This window comes from Centroberyx affinis, unplaced genomic scaffold, assembly GCF_046629955.1.
Source record: "Centroberyx affinis isolate AG114_WGS23_722 - 3 ecotype Tasmania unplaced genomic scaffold, CSIRO-AGI_Caff_v1 ptg002300l_1, whole genome shotgun sequence".
Lineage (NCBI taxonomy): Eukaryota > Metazoa > Chordata > Actinopteri > Beryciformes > Berycidae > Centroberyx > Centroberyx affinis.
Genome location: NW_027280574.1, coordinates 65207 through 87500, shown reverse-complemented (window position 1 = coordinate 87500; position 22294 = coordinate 65207). Strand labels below are relative to the sequence as shown.

General features: G+C 41.9%; 1 protein-coding gene across 1 annotated transcript in view; it reads right to left on the bottom strand.

Moving 5' to 3' along the window:
• LOC139655542 (voltage-gated delayed rectifier potassium channel KCNH5-like) overlaps positions 1 to 22294 on the bottom strand; it is a 136491-nt gene that overhangs the window by 57694 nt on the left and 56503 nt on the right. Inside the window, exons 6-7 of the mRNA XM_071532983.1 lie at positions 12015 to 12214; positions 3079 to 3138 (exon numbers count right to left, since the gene is read on the bottom strand). Coding sequence (XP_071389084.1) covers positions 3079 to 3138; positions 12015 to 12214 — 260 coding nt within the window. The remainder of the gene's footprint in view (positions 1 to 3078; positions 3139 to 12014; positions 12215 to 22294) is intronic.

The following is a 22294-nucleotide window of genomic DNA, read 5'->3' as shown; positions in this document are numbered from 1 at the left end:
CTCAGACTTTAGTGAAGTCCCAAACTGCATCTGAACAGGTGAAAACCTGCCATGAGACAGTCTGCTGCCTGCTGGAGGATCAGCTGCTAGCAACAGTTGGTTCATTCTACGTTGTCGTTCTCCATGGTTACAAAGTCTTTTCTGTAAGTTTCTAGGTCCTAAAATAACAGAAACGTGCGAATCGTCTAAAAGCTTGTGCTGCGTAGTGTGAGAGAAGAGAATCTCAACACCATCCGTTGCTTTGTTTAGTTACAGAAGACAGAATACTTTAAAATCAATAGACAATCCCGTTAGCCACTTAGCCGCTAGTCAACCACAGTAAGGCTTCAGCCTACACTTTCCTATTATCCATACCAAGCAGCCAAAACCACGGGTGAATTCTGAAGCCAATAAGGAAGTGGCTGAAAGCTGCAGTTCCTCTAACGTCCGCTAGAGTCCGGGCTCCAAAAAGAATCCTGCCCAACTCCATTCAAGTCTATGGGACCACAGCTCAACTTCTCACTCAAAATATAATGTCAATACATTTTTTTTATTTTTTTTTTGGTCTCAGTAGCTAATTTCACTTCTTCTAATGTGTGTCCATATGGTGATTTTCAAAATAATTGCATCATTAACAGGATATAACGGTTATAAAACGGGGTTATTTTCCTAGTGATTGACAGGTTGCCTGTCCAGTGATCGACAGGTGCCGGCTCCACGGTCAACCCGTGGCTTCGCCCTGGCTGCTCCGGCTCCTTTTTGAAGTTTGTGCCAATTATCTAGGTTCCCATCTCATTTCCATTCTCCCTGCTGGTTTCTGCACACAGTCCGCATAGTTGGAGATATCAGCGCTCGTTTTCCTCCCTTCAGAAGAAGCCATTTGCTGCCATTCATTCTTTACAGTATGAAAAACAACTTCCACAGAGCGAGAGAATCCATCACAGGAAACATGAAGCCTTCATTTGGTTCGGTCAAACTTTCTGTTTTCTCCTTATTCCTTTGAGCTGATTCGAGTGTTTTCATCTCAGCGCTGCATTATGTTCCGCTCTGCCTCCTGTCAGTCAGCTGACAGCCGCAGGAAGAAATGGAAGAGAGTCTCCTCCAGGAAAAAAGCATGTCGCCTTACAAACTTTATTATCACACCCATTTCTATTTATTTAGGGCGTCTTTGTTAGCCGGGTCAGCAGTTCATTTCAAGCTAGGTTTGTCACCGTTTATATAAAAAGTTTATATTTTAAAAACAATGAAAAACAAGTAAATAATGCTAGAGGTATAGATAGAATGGGCTATAACTCTAGATGACAGTATGGCAGTATTCTCCTTTAAACCTTTATTTATCCATGGAAAGTTGACTGAGCATACATACTCTTTTGCAGCAGTGGCTCTCAACTATGTGTCATCAAGGCCCAAGAGGCCCAAGAAGAGACCAATATACTATATACTATTAAAGCTGCACTAACCAATTTCACACATTGGCAGCCCCAAATGGCAGTGAGAGATAACTGTTTGAAATTCAAGAACTGAAAAACCCAGAAATCCTGCAAGGTGAGGTCAGTAAACGTCAGGCAGCTCGCTCCTGTTTCCCAACCCGGCCAGTCTGTGATGCTTTATACCAAAGAAACCAAAGAGACGAGAGAGGAGAAGATCGTGAGTGAGTACTAGGACAAATTTTAGTGACTTTTCAGTGTCTGACATTGGAGAAGGATGTTACACAGATCAATGATACACAACCAAAGATGTCCTTGCTCATTGCCAGTTCAGCAGTATCGGGCTGCCAAAGTTTTGGGCACCGACCGAACCGACCTGCCGACCCACAGCTCACTCAACCGGTCAGGAGAAGAAGCCGAACAGTCAAGGGGTTGCTGGTTCGATCCCCATATCAATAGTGTCCAGTGGTGCCAAGTGCCCACCTAACCTCATGGTCCAAGGACTGGCACTGAGTTGATTAACATACAGTATGATGAATGTTCAGGAAGGGAGGTTTTCATATTTTATTGATTCACTTTCCCCACAATGGTGCAGACTGTTACTTACAGCTCTCCAAACCTGTTCTCCCACTCAGCTGTGGGGAAAACTGGTTGCATCCGATCTCCAGTCCACCCCATCCAGATATACGTATTAACAACTTTTGGGGTTTGTTCATATGTATAGCAGCAGCAACGTTCCTCTGACATCCGCTAGAGTCCGGCTCCAAAAAGACTCCAAACTGCCCAACTCCATGAAGTCAATGGACCCAACTTCTGCTAAAAATATAAAAGAGGTTTGACAGGTCACCTGTCCAGTGATCGACAGGTCGGTGATTACGGGCCACTAGCAGACGACGCTGCGGCTCTGTGGACGACCCTCAGCCTCGCTTTGGCTGCTCCGGCTCCAAAAAATGTCTGCAAACTAGGGCTGCAACTAATGATTATTTTCATTGTCGATTAATCTGTCGATTGTTTTCTCGATTAATCGATTAGTTGTTTGGTCTATAAAATGTCAGAAAACGATGAAAAATGTGGATCGGTGTTTCCCAAAGCCCAAGATGACGTCCTCAAATGTCTTGTTTTGTCCACAACCCAAAGATAGTTTACTGTCATAGAGGAGTAAAGAAACCAGAAAATATTCACATTTAAGAAGCTGGAATCAGAGAATTTTGACTTATTTTTCGTAAAAAATTACTCAAACCGATTAATCAATTATCAAAATAGTTGGCGATTAATTTAATAGCTGACAACTAATCGATTAATTGATTAATCGTTGCAGCTCTACTGCAAACCCAATCTCCAGGCCTTCAGAAGCCTATGATGTCACATTCACTACGTCCATCTTTTTTTTTTTATAGTCTATGCGTTTGTTAAAAGGCTTTTGTGTCCGCCCAAAGTTATACCACCATCACCTTCCATTCTCCTCTCTCAAGTTATTTTAAGTACAGTCCAGAACCTTGATCCACAATCGAGGGCCTGCGTCAGAGCCGAAGACACAAAGACACACAAGCATTTCCCTTTCACTGTCCTTCTTATGTCATCCTCAATGGATAATCACAGACTATTACATTAAGTGCTGTGATGAAACCAATGTTGCGTCTCTGTGTGTGAAAAGGAAACCACACATACGTACCTTCCTGTTGAGATGGACGCAGATGTCGGCCCGCATGTCCTTAGGACAGATGGACAAGACCTGGAGGACAGAGAGACATGTGGATCAGACTTATTCTATTTCTATATTTCTATATTCTATTTTATTATTATCAGTCATTATGAAAGTTTCTCCATTTGGCATCGCTCTTGCATGACCGTAGATTTTCCAAACAAGTCCTCCTGGGGTTGGGGCAGTGAACAGTGAAGCAGACTCAGTGTAGCAAGCTTAAAACTGGCCGGACTAAAACTGACTTCTGCCAAAGCTCTGTGTGTATAAGCCTGCTGCAGTCGCTGGTGAGAGAGAGAGAGAGAGAGGGGAACATTTAATTAATTCCCTCCTCTCTGCCCAGGTTTCCCCAGCCAGTTTGAGGATTCACTCCAGCAAAAAAAAATATTCACAAATAGTATTTGACCCAGATCTGGTAGCACCAAGGCAAGTGATTTCCATAAAAGGGAGTGAGGAGGAATTTTACCTGTTTGATTGCTTTTTCACCCCCTTTTCACTGTTTTTTTGTGGCACTCTACTGATCCCCAAAAGGGAAATTCTCTTTTTTGATTCAGTGTCAATAACACTTCAGGAGGGTGGATGCTTACTATCAGGCAGAGGTGGAAAGTAACTAAGTACATTTACTCAAGTACTGTGCTTAAGACTCTACTTTTCCTCCAGTACATCTCAGAGGGAAATCTTGTACTTTTTCCTCCACTACATTTATCCGCCAGCTGGAGTTACTAGTTACTTTGTAGAATAAGGTTTTACATGCAAAACACACGATGAGCTCATAAAATATGTTGCACTGTTAGAGTTTAAACTCCCCAGCAGTATATGGAGCAGTTAGACCGACAACATTAGTATACTTCTTACAGGTTAATGCTTCAATAATTTAACACTCTGAAAGAATGAGGACTTTTACTTTTGATCCTTAAGTATATTTTACTGCTATTAAGTATTTTTCCATTATGCTATTGTTACTTTTACTTAAGTAAAGGATTTGAGTAGTTTTTCCACCACTGCTATCAGAGGGCTTGAAACCGGAGGTTTTACAGGTTATGTGTAATATTGGGGATCTAGGAATTCAAGCTTATTCTGCTGCTGCACTCGTTATGAGTCCCTCTGGATAAGAGCGTCTGCCAAATTGCCTAAAATGTAAATTGTAATCGGTTTGTCTAACTCATTAACACAAATTATGAAACCCAGCCTAATTAACTGCAGAATTTAGGTAAAACTGTGAGGAAAGCAAAACATTATGCCGTCCTCCACCATCCTGCCTTGTTAAATATGAACAAATCGACCGTGGGGGAGAGAATAAATTATCTAAACGACTCCGAAACATCAAAACACAACACAAAAGTCTTCAGAAATCATCTTTGTTCTACTTCAAGTCAAGGATATTTGTAGCACTGAGATGCTTTTGGGAGCCGGTGCTCTTTTTTTGGTTGTGTATTCACATAAACAGACAACTGTGTACAGTGTAACAGCTCCCAAAGTGATAAAAAATATCCACTAATTGGCCCCAGCTCTGACTGCGAGGTATTTATACTGAAAGTGGGCACACGACTCGCCCTGTGTCTCTTCAAGAGAGTGTATAATTATCTCAACAAAAAACTTGGAAAATGGCATTGGTGGTGGGGTGGTGGGGTAGGGGGGTGGGGGGGGGGCAATGGGAGAGGGAGAGAGAGAGAGAGAGAGAGAGAGAGAGAGAGAGAGACAGGGAGGGAGAGAGAGAGGGAGAGGGAGAGAGAGACAGGGTTGATTGGTTGTCAATATTCTGACAACCAGTGCTGTGTAAAAATTGGAAACAAAAGAACAGAGTTCTTCAAACAAGGAAGAGGGGTGCATCAGGGTTGCAACCTATCTCCTACCCTATTCAACATTTACATCAATAAATTGCCCACAATTCTCGAACAGTCCCCAAGCCCTGGATTAGATCTACAAGGCAAAGAAATTATCCCCAACAGAACATGGCTTACAGCAGAACCTCTCACTGCTGGAGACCTTCTGTCAAAACTGGGCATTGGACATCAACCTTGACAAGACTAAGATTATGGTATTTCAAAAAAAAGGCCAGATCACAGGCTTCCAAACACAGTTTCACTGTGCGAGGGACCACACTTCAGCATGCAATGGAATACAATTATTTGGGCATAATCATCAGTGCGTCTGGCAGCTTTGACAAAGCAATACATTCCCTGACAGATAAGGCACACAGGGCCTACTATAGCATTAGAAGTTCACTAAATAAATTCAATCCTCCAATTAAAATTTGGCTAAAACTATTCAGCAATGTAATTAAGCCCATCCTTATGTATGGAAGTGAAGTGTGGGGCCCTCTAATAAACCAGAGGCACACCTCATGGGACACAACACCCACAGAAAAATTTCAGTTTCAATTCTCTAAGGAAATCCTCAAGGTCCACAGAAACTGTCCAAACCATGCATGTAGAGCAGAGCTGGGAAACTTCCCTCTCTCTCTCCACATGATAAAAAGATCAATTCAATTCCAGGTTCACTTGGCACAAGCTGATCCTGATTCATATCATCACAGAGCCTTTATAAGTAACAGCATCTGCCCAGAGACAGACCCTCTGAGAAACATCAGAGAAACCTGCCACCTCAAAATCCAAGACCTCCATCATCTCTCCAAAACTCCTCTGAAAACAATAGACAAGGAAAACAAAACCATTTACATTGACAATTGGAAAAATGAAACAAAATCCATCAACAAATTAGAATGCTATTGTTTACTGAATAGAGAATATTCTCTAGCACAGTATCTGGTAAGCGTAAAAAACCCCAAACAGAGACGCACATTAACAATGTACAGACTCAGCGACGATCAACTAGAGATTGAAAAAGGTCGTCATAAGAAGGAATGGAAGAAGAACTGAGAGTCTGTCAACACTGTTCATCTGGGGAAATAGAAACTGAGCTGCTGAATTGCCTAATTGTACCCTCTTTTACAAATTTAACATATTTTATGTACGTGTATGTATGTATGTGTATGAATGTATGTATATACGTGTATATATGCATATATGTATGTATATATGTATACTACATATATAATTGTTTATTGTTCTGCTTTGGCAATAACGGTTGATTACTATTCATGCCAATAAAGCTTATTTGAATTTGAATTTGACAGGGAGAGAGAGAGAGAGAGAGAGAGAGAGAGAGAGAGAGAGAGAGAGAGAGAGAGAGAGAGAGAGAGAGAGAGAGAGAGAGAGAGAGAGCATGTGAAAGAGAAAGTGAGAATGAATGAGAGGTGGACAGGGAGTGGAGGGACAGAATATGTAAGTATACGAGTGTGTGTGTGTGTGTGTGTGTGTGTGTGTGTGTGTGTGTGTGTGTGTGTGTGTGTGTGATGGGAAATAAAGAAAGAGAAAAGCCTTATTCACACAGGACAAATATTATGCAGGAGATCTCATGTAATTAATGAATTCCCCTCCAACCTCTGCGTTTCATGAATCACATTCACACCACACAGGATAACACAATATGCTGAACTCACCAGGACTCTGGATACAGTTGCATAAGGTCAACAATTTACAAGTTACTGAATTCTAACTCAAAGTTTGCACTGAAAATACATTCAAAAACTCCACTATATATTCTACCACTGCCTCAATTTTGTCTTGTTAGGGGGGAGATACAAACCGTGCATCAAGAAGAAGAAGAAGAAGAAATTGCGTGCCAAAAAAATAATCAAGGCTAAAATGACAGAGTTTGATTTGCGTATAGACCGCTACCTTCACCAAAAAAAAACAACGGTGGGTAATTTGTGCCGGAATTTTTGCGTTACAATTTACAAACATGGCAGATTCGCACAGGTTAATGATCTCCGCAATTATTACAAATCACTGGTAATATTAGTCCTGTTTGAATGGGGCTAAAGATTAAGGGGTAACACTTTACAATAAGGGCACATTAATTAAGGGTTAGTTAATGCTTAATAAGCATAATAAGCATTAACTAACCCTTAATTAACAGTTAACTAATGTGTCTGGTAATCGTTTACTAATGGTGTTCATGTTAACTAAGGTATTCATTTATACATTATTTAATAGTCATCTTTATAAACTATTAAATAATGTATAAATTAATACCTAGTTACCTCCTTCTTTCCTCCTCTCCTTGTCTCCTCTCCTCTCTTCTCCTTTCATCTCCTCCTCTCCTCTCCTCTCCTCTCCTCTCCTCCTCTCCTCTCCACTCCTTGTCTCCTCTCCTCTCCTCTCCTCTCCTCTCTCCTCCTCTACTCTCCTCTCCTCTCTCCTCTTCTAGTCATCTTTATAAACTATTAAATAATGTATAAATTAATACCTTAGTTAACCTGAACACCATTAGTAAATTATTACCAGACACATTAGTTAACTGTTAATTAAGGGTTAGTTAATGCTTATAACTAACCCTTAATTAATGTACCCTTATTGTAAAGTGTTACCGATTAAAGGAGAGACAGAGAGAGAGGAAGAAAACTGCTGCTGAACAGAACTGAGCTGTTTTTAATCTGGAACACACACACACACCCAAAACAGCTTTACAATGTGTGTTTGCTTTCATTATTTCTTCTCTTCGCCTCGCGTGCCGCCTCCCCAGCACGGCTTTGAAGGCTGCTTACACTGTAAGTGACTAACAAGTGACTAATAAATGGCCTCAGCACTGAGTGTGAAGTGTGTGTGTGTTGTGCTTGGATGCAGATCCGGCCTTATGTTTGAGTAACAAGTAGAAGTAGAAAGAAGGAAAAAAAAAACATCTCTGCGGATTAATAAACTCATAGCGTGGAAGCGTATACTGTAAGTGTGTGAAGTTTTAGCTTTTAATCTGGTATTCCTTTGCTGCTGAGCAGTCGCTTGAAATTTGGATCGTGGGTGTTTGGACTGAGCCTGGATGGAGCACTGGCACTAGAATTTATAACCTCCTCCTCTCCTCTCCTTGTCTCCTCTCCTCTCTCCTCTCCTCTCCTCCTCTCCTTGTCTCATCTCCTCTCCTCTCCTCTCCTCCTCTCCTCTCCTCCTCTCCTTGTCTCATCTCCTCTCCTCTCCTCTCCTCCTCTCCTTGTCTCCTCTCCTCTCCTCTCCTCTCTCCTCTCCTCTCCTTTCCTCTCCTTGTCTCCCCTCCTTTCCTCTCCTCTCTTTGTCTCCTCTCCATGTCTCCTCTCCTCTCTCCTCTCCTCTCTTTTCCTATCCTCCTCTCCTCTCCTTGTCTCCTCTCCTCTTCTCCTCTCTCCTCCTCTCCTCTCCTTGTCTCCTCTCCCCTCCTCTCTCCTCTCCTTGTCTCCTCTCCTCTCCTCTCCTTGTCTCCTCTCCTCTCCTCTCCTCTCCTCTCCTCTCCTCTCCTCTCCTCTCCTCTCCTTTCCTCTCCTCTCCTTGTCCCCTCTCCTCCTCTCCTCTCCTTGTCTCCTCTCCTCTCCTCTCCTCTCCTCTCTCCTCTCCTCTCCTAATATCCTCTCCTCTCTCCTCCTCTCCTCTCCTTGTCTCCTCTCCTCTCCTCTCTCCTTTCCTCCTCTCCTTTCCTCTCCTCTCTGGGCCCAAATAACATGTTTTCCATCATGATCCCTATTGGTAGAAACCAGAACTTCTCTAGCCGCCCCCTCTACTGCAATAGAAACCTACAGGGCAAACGCCACAGTCTTTGAAAACTATGATAAACGTTGTCTTGCAAAACACGACACTCACAGTATGATCATACCGGTGTCAGTATGTTATCTTGAAAAAAAAATAATAATAATAACAAGCTTTCTGTCAGCAGTTATTTTTGGATTCGTCTGGCTTTGAGAGAAAATAGTTCCTACACAAATAGAACACAACTATTGATAGAAAGCTCAGTTTTTCTAACAGATTTCCATTAAGTTTAGTGGACAGAGCGGCTTTGGGCCAAGGAACAACTGAGTTAGAGTACGAAACTAACGGAGACAGAGATTTCATTCTAAATGTAAAGGATCTTGGCAGGGTCAAGAAATCAATTTAACTTAAAATTGAAGTGTCAAAATAGGAAGCGTCCTAGGTCCCTTGTTATTTCTGTTATATATTAATGACATGAAATCTGTTTGCAAATGTAATCTTTTTCTCTATGCGGACGACTCAGCTTTACTGGTTTTCCCACAAGGACAAGAACATTGTCAAGAGCCAGTTAGGTGAGGAATTGAAAAAACATCAGTAACTGGCTGTCTGAAAATAAATTGCCGTTGCACCTTGGGAAAACTGAATCTATATTTATTATTTAGTTCATAAATAAGGTTGAGTAGATCCTCGGAGCTCAGTATTACAGTGGGAGACACTCTGACTGCAGCCAAAACTTGTGTTAAATACTTAGGCTGTGAATTGGATAGATCCTTGAGTGGAGAGAGTTATTACCAAGGTAAACCAGAAAATCACATTTCTTTGGAATGAGAATATGCATGTACAGTATAAGATACGCAGGTAATACTTTAGCCAAAGCGCCCCAGACAGCATTCTTCACTGTGAGTTATTCATAGGTATGAAGACGAGTGACGCAGCCGGCACAAAGCGCACCGACAGCTGCAAAGTGCCTGTAATTACAGTAGAAGAACAACCTCAAGGATCGTATGGCTTTTATACAACGGTGACCAACACATGTACCGTCTGAAAAGCTTTCTCCAAAGTAATATAAATAAATCAGAACAAAAAAAGAGGAGAATATAAGCATTGCGTTTTATGATGCATCTTTGGCCAACCAGAACGCTCGGCTGAAATTATATAAAGTGTGGTGTAACGCTGTAGTGTCACTTACTGCAAACTTATTCCCTAGTTAAAATACCCACACTTGGTTGGTTGAGTTGGTTTCTTTATAACAAACCACAAGAGGAAAACTGTGTACTTTCAACCAACAGTGAGCAGTCGGGTGCGTTTGGGTGCAGCGGGTCAGGAGCTGGCGGCTCGGCGTGGGCAGGCGGGGGGGGGGCGGGGGGGCAGTCAGGCCATCACAGTGTGTGACTGACTGGGTTTAAGGTTTTATTTTGGTTTTGTTCTCTGGTTCACGCTTGTGTCTCTGTGCTCATTCTCCCTCTGACTTCATTTTTTTTTTTCTATTTTGCTCTTGTGACAAGCCTGTCTTTTTCAATGAGCTTAATAATCGTAAATTAGATTTGATTTCTCTGTGGCATTCGGACACATTCACGCTGCAGCTGGATGTGTCCCAATTCTGCATTTTTTCACTAATTTGTGACACAAGATCTTACATTTTCTAATCAGCGTGAACAGCAAAAATCTGTAAAAAAAAAAAAAAGGTAAATTTTCGGATCCCAAGGCATGCAACTTACATGCGACTTATACTTGAGCGCTGAAATCGGAATTTGTCAGCGTTGCCATGACAATAAGTAAATCATACGACATTCACGTGAGACAACCGTAATAAATAAATTATTTCGGCGCCCAGGGGATGAGTGGAGTATTTCTGTTCCTTTATAAACTGAACTGAAATATATGGAACTGGACTGAACTATAAAGAACTTTTCTTCTACCCGTTTCGCTCTAATATAACCTTTGAAAACTGAACTGATGGTGTGGTTGAGTTTATTTAAATTGTGTGTTTCATTCTACTGCCTTGCAATTAATTATAAATTTGTTTGTGTTGTAAAAAAATAACCAGGGTTCATGTGTATTCTGAATGCATGTATCCTTTGTGGGGTTTGACATTGACTCGAACTTGTGACTGGTTTAAACTTGGTCAAACCGCTACAATGGGTTACATCCTAGAACAGATATGAAGAGTCATCCAAAAAAATCACGTATGAGCCGCAATTTGAGCCAACGTGATGTGAAATGAGCACGAAGAACAGATTTACGTGCTGTGCTGGACACAGATTATGTGAAAATTACATTCCTCCACCACAAATTGGATTCTGTGACAAAAACATGAATTAAACACATTTTCAGCTAAGGGCTTAATTGCAAGTAAAAGGACTTGGTTAAGGTTAGGAAAAGGCTTTGGTCGGTTAAATAAGAAAACCTTTTGCTAAAAATGTAAAATTTGACTCCAGTAGCCGGCACTGAAGACAAACTCATCCGTCCGCCCACCATCCATCCGACCACGACACTTTTACTTTCCACTGAGCCGCTTCAATGTGACACTAGGTCAGTGGTGGAAAGTAACTAAGTACATTTAACTGTACTTAAGTACAATTTTGAGGTACTTGTACTTTACTTGAGTATTTCCATTTTATGCTACATTGTACTTTTTACTCCATTACATTTATTTCACAGCTATAGGTAGGCTACTAGTTACTTTTCAGATCGATATTTTATATTTAAAACATTTGATCATCTTTATAAAATAACTATAGAATAGCATTGTTATAGATTAGACTACCCAAAAGTATAGCTAAATTGTTAAGATTAGCTTCACGTTGACAACTTTAAAATGCTGCTTACATGTACATGTATGTCAATAAATCAGTATTAATATTCCAGTAATTTATTAAAAATATAACTCTTTAAATGGGGACACTTTGCATAATGAGTACGTTTACTTTGATACTCTAAGTACATTTTGCTGCCAATACTTATGTACTTTTACTTAAGTAAGATTTTGAATGCAGGACTTTTACTTGTAATGGAGTATCTTTACATTGTTGTATTGCTACTTTTACTTAAGTAAAAGATCTCAGTACTTCTTCCACCACTGCACTAGGTCCTGTTTATAGTCGTGTCTCCTTCATGTACCGGTTTCATGCTGGGAAAACAGAATTCTCTCACTTTTCATGCACCAGCCTTAATTGAGTATACAGTGTGAATGTAGCGCAACCTGTTCATCCTCTTTTCATTTTACATTTTAGGCATTTAGCCGACGCTCTTATCCTACTGAAAAACACTTATCATAGGGATGTAATTGGGCAAACAGGCTGAGTGGCGAGGATTGAACCTGTGACCTTTCGGTTGCAGCCACCCCGGGCGTCTCACCTTCTCCGTGTCGATGCCTTTGGACATGGACCAGGTGGAGACGATGTAGTCCATGACGCGCTCGCTCAGCCCCTTGGGGACCTGGTAGAGCTTCAGGAAGTCCCGCACGTTGTTGAGCATCTCGTGGTAGCGGTTGGTGTTGGCGTACATCTGCTGGAAGATGGTGGTGACGTTTCCGAAGATGGTGGCGTACAGCAGAGCTAGGGAGGGGGAGGGGGGGCGGGGGGGTGAGAAGAGAGAGGAGAGAGATGAGAATAGAATAAAGTAGAATATCCACTTACACACATACACACACGCCCACAATCTCTAGCCCAATATCTTGAATGAATTGGTGGTCTTTCTTGTTTTTATCCTTTAGCAGTGTATTTTCTATATTCCTTTTCTTTCTTTCTTTCTTTCTTCTTCTTAGTATTATCATTTATGATAATATTATATTGCATTTATGCCCTTTGCTGCTCTGTGAAGCCGTCTGGAACAAACCTGTTTTATAAAACTGCTAAATGCTTTATGAAAATTTGGCTTGACCTGACTAGACTAGACTAGATTACACTGTGTGTGAGACTAGAATAGACTGTGTGTGAGAGAGTAGACTGTGTGTGAGACTAGACAAAAATAGACTAGAATAGAATAGAACAGAGCAGAATAGAATAGAATATCCACTTTCACTCATTAATATGCATCCACACACGCAAGCAACACCTCCCCCCCCCCCCACACACACACACACACACACACAAACACACACACACCTTAAATATATCTTAAAATGGGCAATTTGTTTATTTTCATTTCTCCTCATGTAAAACAGTTCTTTGTTAGTGAAAAACATGGCTTGATTTTACTTTACTTAGAATAGATATTTGACCACTGAATTTGTCCTGCACATAAAGAGACCCAGCAGAGCAGAAAACAGACCCAATCGGCTACATGCAGTCTTCCATCATTACATACATTAGACACCCATTCATTACAGGAATTACACAGCAGTTTCCCCTCACACTCCTTACTACTGGCTGCTTGTAATGTATAGCGACCAAGGAATTGAAGCATATTCAACTGTGGCGCTCATTGTCAAGTCGCTCTGGGGTAAGAGCGTCAGCTAAACACATAAAGCGTAATTCCTGGTTAGAAAAGGAAAAAGAAAGAAAAAAGTGGAGGGAGAGAGAGAGAGAGAGAGGGACGTTGAGATGAAACTGGCATCTCTGGTGTAAAAACAGCGAAGAAGAAGAAGAGGGGGAAACAAGATAAGGAGAAGTATTTTTGTTTTGTTCTCTTGGAAGAAACGAGCCTGTCTGACATGCAGCGACAGACAGGCTGAATTAATGATGGCTTTTATCGTTAAGGAGATGTTTGGGAGGGAGGAGGAGGAGGAGGAGGAGGAGTGTCCCCCCCCCCACCCCCCACCCCGAAACCCGAAGCATGGCTGGTGGTTTGAGCCGAGCCGAGCCGAACCGAACCGAGCCGGCAGCCTCCTCTCTACCCGCTGTACCCTGCTGCTGCTGCTACTCCACTGTTTCCATAGAGACCTCACCCAAAATAGTTCTTGCTCTTTTTTTTTTCTCCTTCTCCCAGCCAATAAAAGGAAAACAAAAAAAAAAGAAGAAAAGAAATAACAAGTTTAAATACTTTTAGGTTGAAAAAATGAGATTGGCTGGAGGTGTGGGGGGGGGGGGGGGGGGTGAGGATGGAGGGTCTAATGCAGGCACGTGATTCTAGAACAATGCTGGGAGAAAAAAAGAGAAAGGAACAGAGAGAGAGAGGGTGTGTGTGAGTGTGAGTGTGTGTGTGTATATGAGCGGAAAAGAGGGAGACAGATCATGTGTGAGCAAACGAGAAAGAGGAAAAACAGAGAGAAGAGACAGAGAGAAAGCAAGTGATGGACAGGCAAAGGCTGAGAGCGACTCAGAAAAAGAGAGAGGGAGAGGGAAACTGTGTGTGTGTGTGTGTGTGTGTGTGTGTGTGTGTATGTGACAGCGAGCGAGAAAGAGATGGACAGATAAAGAAAAGAGAGGGGAAAGGGTAAACAGAAAGACAGAGAGAGCGAGGAAAAGTGTGTGTGTGTGTGTGTTTATGCTCATAGCGAAAGAGAGAGTTCATAGGAAAGGAGTGTGTACACCTGACAGCAGAAGTGAGAGCTAGACCGATAAAAACCAGCGAGAAAAGAGAAATACAGATAGAGAGAGCATCTGTGAGCGAGAGACAAAGACAAAAAGACAGACAGACAGAGTGAGAAAGACAGAGAAAGAGAGATAAACAGAGAGACAGAGAGAGAGAGAGAGAGTGAGCAGTTGAGATAAACACTGTCCCAGTTGTGTGTGTGTGTGTGCAGCCAGCAGCCTTCCAGGACGCTCCAGGACCTTTTCAGGACCACATCCCCCGGTGAAGACGCAGAGACTCAGCTCTCAACTCCCAACAATTAAAAGTTATAATATATGCCTAGAGAAATTCTCCCGTGTCAAGTTTAAATTCTCACGTGGACAGGATGAACTGGGTTAGTTGGTCGGCACTGTTGTCACACAGCAGAAAAGACCTGAGTTCGATCCATCTTGGTCCTTTCTGTGTGGAGATTCAAATGCTTTTATTGTGAAGCATCATCTTTTATACAGAAAAGCAATGACATGCCACGTGCTTCTATTATGTATAAACTACAGTGGCCAACGGGGGCAAGCACACTACAGCGGCTTTTTATCTACAAAGCCATCATAGGGCAACTCTCTGGCTATTTAAATCGCCTTTTCAATCATATCACAAGTATCACAAATTTACTACTTTTCACTGTCCCTCGCCCTTCCACAGAATTTGGGAAGATGGCTTTTAGTTATTATGCTCCACGGTCCGGGAATCAGCTCCAGAAAGATGCAAACCTGGATCACTTCATCCCTCTGGGTGATTTTAAAAGTCTGTTGCAGTCTTTAAAAACTGAAGTTTGTAGCTGTTTTACTTGAGATTGTATACTGTGTAATTTGTATATTTGTATGTATTCCTTGTAATTTTATATTGTGGTTTTGTGTTTGTGTATTTTTGTAACATCTGTTTGCTGCTCTCTTGGCCAGGGCTCCCTTGCAAAAGAGATGAACATCTCAGTGGGACTCACCTGGTTAAATAAAGGAGAAATAAAAATCTTAAAAAAGAAAAAAATCTAAAAAAAAATAATTTTAAAAACATATTGCATTATAGGAGAAACGCGCTGCAGCTTCAGGTATTATGCAATTTCAAAAACACAATACAACAACGGAAATGCGCCGCAGAAGAAGAAACATGCTGCGGAATTCCAAAGCAAATACATTAACGGGAAACACGCTGCAATTAGAAATGATGCAAAGTCAAAGGCTCCTAATATATATTCATAACATAGACGTAGACCCAGAGTTACAACACAACCCGATTACAACAAAAGAAACCTCAAATAAAGATAAATTCATCCATACAGCTGTGTTTTAGGGATGGGATGATATATCGAAATTCAAAATATCACAATTCAAAAATGTGACAATACGTATCGTGGGTCAGAAAAATGAATCGCGATATTAGCTCCATGTTATTCTGCTGTAGTAATCACTAATGAGACTCTTGACCATCACAGTTTCACAAGCTCTCCATCCAAATTATATTATTGTCACTTTGTAATGACATTTTTTAAATTGTTGTTTACATTCCAGCAGCCAATGGCATCGCTAGAAAGATTTGTGTCTCAGAAATAAAAAGAATTCTGCACAGTCAGACTTTATTGGCAATGAACTTTTATTTATTAAATCCCTAAGGGTTCTTTGCTTCGGATAGTGGTTCTACAAGGAACCGTAATGACTCAAAGAATCCTCTGATTTGTTACAATAAAAAACTGTTAAAGAACACAGTGTGCTTAAAAAAGATTCTTTCATGCTGCTGATTTAGAGCAGTGGTTCTCAACGTGGGGTCCGGGGACCACCAGGGGTTCTTGAGGGGGTTCCAGGGGGGTCCCCAGCAAATTGATGAATTGTTGAACTTCACCATTATTTCATTTACAAGAAGTGAACACAATTAGAAAATGTAGAAGAATGACTAGTTTGATCATAGTGTCTCTGTTATCTCTCTACCTACAATACAGATAGTCATGGAATTCTGGACAAAATCATATCTGACAATAAAAATATTCTCAGATTTGGTTCCAAGAGACAAAACCTCATCAAATGGGGGTCTGGGGCCCTAATGTGGACTAGATTAGGGGTCCTTGATATGAAAAAGGTTGAGAACCACTGATTTAGAGCATTTTATACATTCTTAAATGGTTCTTTATAGCACCAAAATGCTTCTATGTAGAACCATTCGAGCAATAGTGATAGATAACTTTTCTAACAGGGTTCTTTACAGTATAGCACCAAAAAGGTTCTGCTGTGGTACAAGCCTAAAGAACCCTCTTCTGGTCCTGTACAGAAACCTTTTGGCTAAGAGAGTGAGAGTTTGGATAGTTCAATCAAAGCACTCCGGCTACAGTTTTATCTGTCATTTCAATGCAGTTTTTGAAATCTGATCTGTCCCCCATGGCTGTATTTATTTGAATCTGTGTCTGCATTGCGTGTTCCCCTCCTGTAGAGTCTGTGTGTGTGTGTGTGTGTGTGTGTGTGTGGGGGGGGGGGGGGGTTATATTCCCTCGTCTTTATTAGTAGATTGCAAAGCCGGGGGGAGAGAAGACCAGAAGCTGTCAAACCGGGGTGCTGATCAACTGGAAGAACACTTTGCAAGAAGTTTGTCGGGTGTTTCCAAGTTGACTGGGATGCTGGGAGGGAAATATATCAAAACGATCATTTGGTTGCACTCTCCCCATCATCAGTGATCCTGTGTGTCAGACTACACCGCTCCTCCTCTCCGTTTTCGCCTAATGGCATCGCACTGATGTCGCCTGATCTGCAAGATTCTCTGCTTTTTAATTCAGTCTCCATCTTTGTCCCCCAGCCTCATTGCTGTGGTGTTTCTGCACTGCACTTCCCACAGATCACCTGTCAATCAGCTTGGATTCTCTGTTGATGCAGTTTGAGTTTCTCTTTTCTCTGTCTGTCGCTGCTCATGCTAACTACCCAGTTCTTCTTCTTCTATTGATTCCAAACAAACCGGAAATGTAAAACGCATCACGATAGAGAGAAGCAAAACTGACATTTATTCATGTGAAAATATTGCAGATTATCACTATATTCATAAGGTTTTTTTAATGGTATATATCTGCTCAAGCAATGTGAGCAAAGAAAGAAAAATCTGATCAAAACCCTGGTGTGACCGGATGAGTAAAGATCCACTGAAACAACAAGTGTTACTGTAGCTTCTGCATAAAACACTGGGACCACAATGAATTTCACAACTGTCTCAAGGCTTAAAACTCCTTCTGTCTCCTCTCCTCCATCTACAGCTGCCCTTTATCAAATCAATAAGGGATCTTTCACCTGGATTCACCTTATTATTCTCTTGTCATTACATTCCCTTAACCCAGAGGTGTGACCAAGTCAACTTCGAGTCCCAAGTCAGTCTCAAGTCTTGAGGCACAAGTCTCAAGTCTAAATGTAGAACAGCAAGTCAAGACATCAAAACATGGATGCAAAAGAACTTCCTTAAACTCAACTGCAACAAGTCTGAAGTCCTCATCATCGGCCCAAACTCCCTCACCCGCTCCACCCAGGATTTCTCACTCAACATCGATGGCTCCACTGTCACCCCCTCCACTCACGTCCGCAACCTTGGAATCATCCTCGACCCCACCCTCTCATTCCTCCCTCATGTAAACCAAATCACAAAAACAGCTTTTTTCCACCTTAGGAACATCGCCCGTCTCCGACCCTCTCTATCCTTCTCCGCCGCTGAAACACTCATACATGCATTCATAACATCCAGGCTCGACTACTGCAACAGCATCCTATATGGCTCATCAAACAATGTCCTCAATAAACTCCAATATGTCCAAAACTCTGCTGCCCGCTTGCTCACCTCCACCCGCCGCACGGATCACATCACCCCTGTCCTCCATGACCTCCACTGGCTCCCGATCAAATACAGGATTCACTTCAAAATATTACTCACCACCTTCAAAGCCATCAACAGCCTGCCCCCCCCCCCTACCTCTCTGACCTCCTCCACCACCACACCCCTACCCGTCACCTCAGGTCCGCAGACGCTAACCTACTCCAAACCATCAGGACAAAGCACCGGACCTGGGGCGACAGGGCCTTCGCTGCAGCCGCCCCCTCCCTCTGGAACGCCCTCCCCAGCCACATCCGAAAGGCCAACACTCTGTCATCTTTCAAAAAAGCCCTCAAAACCCACCTATTCACTCTTGCTTTTGACCTCTAATCTTCTTCTCCTCCCCCCTCCCCTGTTCCTCCCTATGTATACGTCCTTTTCTCATCTATTTCTATCTTTATATATATCTCTATTAAATTTGTTTTATCCTGTGTTTGTAAAGCGTCTTTGAGCACCGAGAAAAGCGCTATATAAATGTCATGTATTATTATTATTATTATTAAGACAGAACAAATCAAGAGTCCAGTATCAATTTAATATCTTAAAGAAAACTAAATATCTAGGACCTTTCAATGCAATATGGTTTTAATAGGATAAAAACTTGGTAAGAGCATCATGAGTTTGATTTCTATAATCAGTTTCAACTTCAATAAATTCAATCATTCCATACAAATTCAGAAAACAGAATTTAAATTCAGTCGTCTGCTGGAACAAATCTCATCACTTTCAATCTGAGTCATTTACACAAACACAAGATCTCAAGTCAAGACTTTAGAAACCTTTTCAAGTCATCAGAGTACAAGTCAGAGTCAAGTCCCAAGTCACCAGAACCCAAGTCGAGTCGAGTCTCAAGTCTTCTCTTCATGCTCCAAGGCAGGTCTCAAGTAATTAAAATTGCGACTCGAGTCCAAGTCATGTGACTCGAGTCCCCACCTCTGCCTTAACCTCAAAACTAGACGCTGCTGGCTGACGAAATGCTTCCACTGAAGGGTAAAAGCAGCATATTTACAAAGCGATGTCAAAAGCCGGTGACGGGGTCAAACAAAGCACGAGCCTGCTTCTTATCTGACTGATTTTGCGCGACGATAAAACAGTCTCGCCGTTTGTGGAAATACGCAGGAAATATGCGGAGCGCCCGTGTCATCTGTGCTTTCTTTTTCCCGGGTTGAGAAGGATCTGTCGGGGGAGTTTAGGATGATTTGTCAGAGTGAATGAGTGTGAGCGATAGAAATGTGTCAGGCCGGGACGAGAGCCGGAGCCACACTGTCACAGCCTGAAGCCCAGACACCCAGAAAATATCCATCAAACACTCCCACACAGAGAGGCAGCCGGCCACACACACACACACACACACACACACACACACACACACACACGGACAGATACAGTCATGAATATACAGACAGGAATGCAGATGCAGAGACACAGACACACGGATCTGCACACATCGACACACATAAACACACACAATGACACACACACACACACACACACACACACACACACATATACAGATACAGATGCACACACACACAGAAACACACTGACACTACAAATGTACATGCACACCTTTAATGCAGCTCAGTGACACATATAACACACCAATTTCCATACACACACAGATACACACACAAATATATGTAAACACACACTCACAAACAATAATTACATGCACGCATAATTACATACACACCAACAGACACACACACGCACACATGCACTTCCAAACACCATACATACGTATATACTGTACACACACCTATGATTCAGCTCAGTGTTGCAAGCACACACACAAGTTTGCAGACACACACACACACACACACACACAATCCTTGTACTTCTACATCCCCTAAGCCTCACAAAGATAGAAGTACAGGAACACACACAAACACACACACACACACACACACACACACACATAACACAGCTGAAAGGTATGGTAGGAAACACATATTAACTATTAATAAATTGCTTATTAACATGTATCTTAGTAGTGTATTGGTTCATTATTAATAATTACAAACCTCTTATTAGCACCTTATTCTGTCCTATTGTATTCTACATGTATAGCCCAATAACTATGAGTATTCCCTCCTAATTAGTTGCTTATAGCAGTCAGTAAGGAAGTTGCTGCACATGAATTGGGCTCTCAGTATGCTTTACTCAGTTTGGGGTTTATAAGGTGCTAGTATCACATATTATTGAGGGAAATTATTAAATTATTGAGGGGAAAAAAAAACATAAGTAATAGTTAATATGTTATATATTCCCTAATCTAAAGTGTTACCCTCCAGAAATACAATTTTGTGACGCAAACACACCAAAATACTCACACAAAGCCCCCCCAGAACGATGCAGCCCGGGCCCTGAGAGGATCCGCTGAGCCCAGTCCATTTGCTGCTCAGTGAGCCAAGTCTCGGTCCAGACCGCATCACAACACATTACACACTGACAGGACTCTGCGCTCCGGCGGCCAAACGCTGAGAAAGCCAGTCAGCCGGATCCGCGTCTCAGACCCCAAAAAAAGTGCTACTGTATAAATCTGTTGTGACAAGCGGTAATTGTGCATCAAGCGCTCCCTCGGTAAGTAAAACATTCTGGCTGATTGTCTCCAAATAAAAATTGACTGAAAAATCTGCAGAGGCAGCACCGGATTAGTCCCAGCCCTGCCCCCCCCCGACCCCCCCGACCCCCCGCCCCCAAGCCAGAACAATCATTTCTATAATTGTGATTTTCACTGAGTAAATAATACTCTTTTTTTTATTATTATTTTGCTACAGCCTTGCACTGTTTACTTCTCATTAGGTCAACTTAATAGACAATTTATGGCCGTGCAAAGAGGATAATGGCTTTTGGAGTGAGTGGGTGGATCAGTGGTGGGAGGGGGATTGATGTGTGACAAGTGTCTCTCCCCTCCTGAACCCCCCAGACACCGGTAAGTGATATTATACTGCGGGACATTAGTGAGCGCTGCCACTACATCACTTCGGAGAGAGAGAGAGAGAGAGAGAGAGAGAGAGAGAGAGAGAGAGAGAGAGCGCTTTCAAATCTATAACAATTGCCGGTCGGTCGGCAAAAACGACAACAGAAAAAAATCCTGCAATAAAAATCCTTTTTTTCAGCGGGACAGAAACCATCAATAAGTAAACGCACGCCCGCTGACAATAAACACCACTTAGAGCGCGGAGATGAATCGGCCCGCTCAGCCTTTTAATCACACTCATAAATCACGATTAAAATAATAAGCGGAGGCCGGGGCGTGAGCGTGGCGAGGGTGACTTCACTGAGCTTCGTTACACGGCAGAGTGTATCGAAACCATGCAGCTGCAATTTTGGTGCAAATTTTTTTCTTACTCAAATTGAACGTTTGTGTCATTTATGTGCTGAGTGACTTTCATGATCCCTTGGCCTTTGAAACCTCCCTGCTGCTCAGCTCCGATCTCCTCGCATTTCTCTACCATACATCTACTGTATAAGGATGCTGAGGCTCTGACCTTTGACCTCCACACTATTGGCTGACTGTCATGTTGTTGATGTAGGAATTTAAAAGGGCAACACCGCTGTCATTTAGAGCTATAGGTCGTTTACTTCTGTCTACGTCTAGTTTACATTTCCCCCAATCATTTTGCAATGCATTCCGCATAAAATTAGATTTTATTTGTTATTAAAATAGGTTTACAGTGTCAAACCTAGCTTGAAATGAGACACCATAAATGTATATGTATGTTCAAATTAAAGAAGATCACTTCACAGAACCTTATATAACATTTAATTTAAAGAGAGGGCAGAGGTCCTCATGTGCTCAGTTAAGAACTGGTACCTTACCACTGGCAACTGAGGTAGGCAGATATAAAGGTTTTCCTGAAGAGCTGCGTTTATGTGTTTTCTGTGATCTTGGTGTTGTTGAGGATGAATTTCATTTTGTGTTTCACTGCCCCATGTACAGTGATCTGAGGAATCATTTGAAAAAATTCAGTTGAAGAAACCTGATTTGTTTTGGTTGTCTGAAGGTGATTTGTTGAGTTGGCTCTTTAATGAGGAGATTTTTGTCTTCGCAAAATTTATAGAAAATGCGTGGCAACTAAGACAGAGAACACTGTATCCAACATAACAGGACATTTCTGTCATGGAAATTGAATGTTTTTGAAATGTTTTCCTTTTGAATTTGTGGAACTGTATATTATGATTTGTTATGTGGCCATTCTGGCTGTTGTTGCTGTCTAGTGTCTTGTAAGCCCATATGGGCTGGGTACCATAAATGGTGCAGGACACTCAAATAAACACATCAATCAATCAAT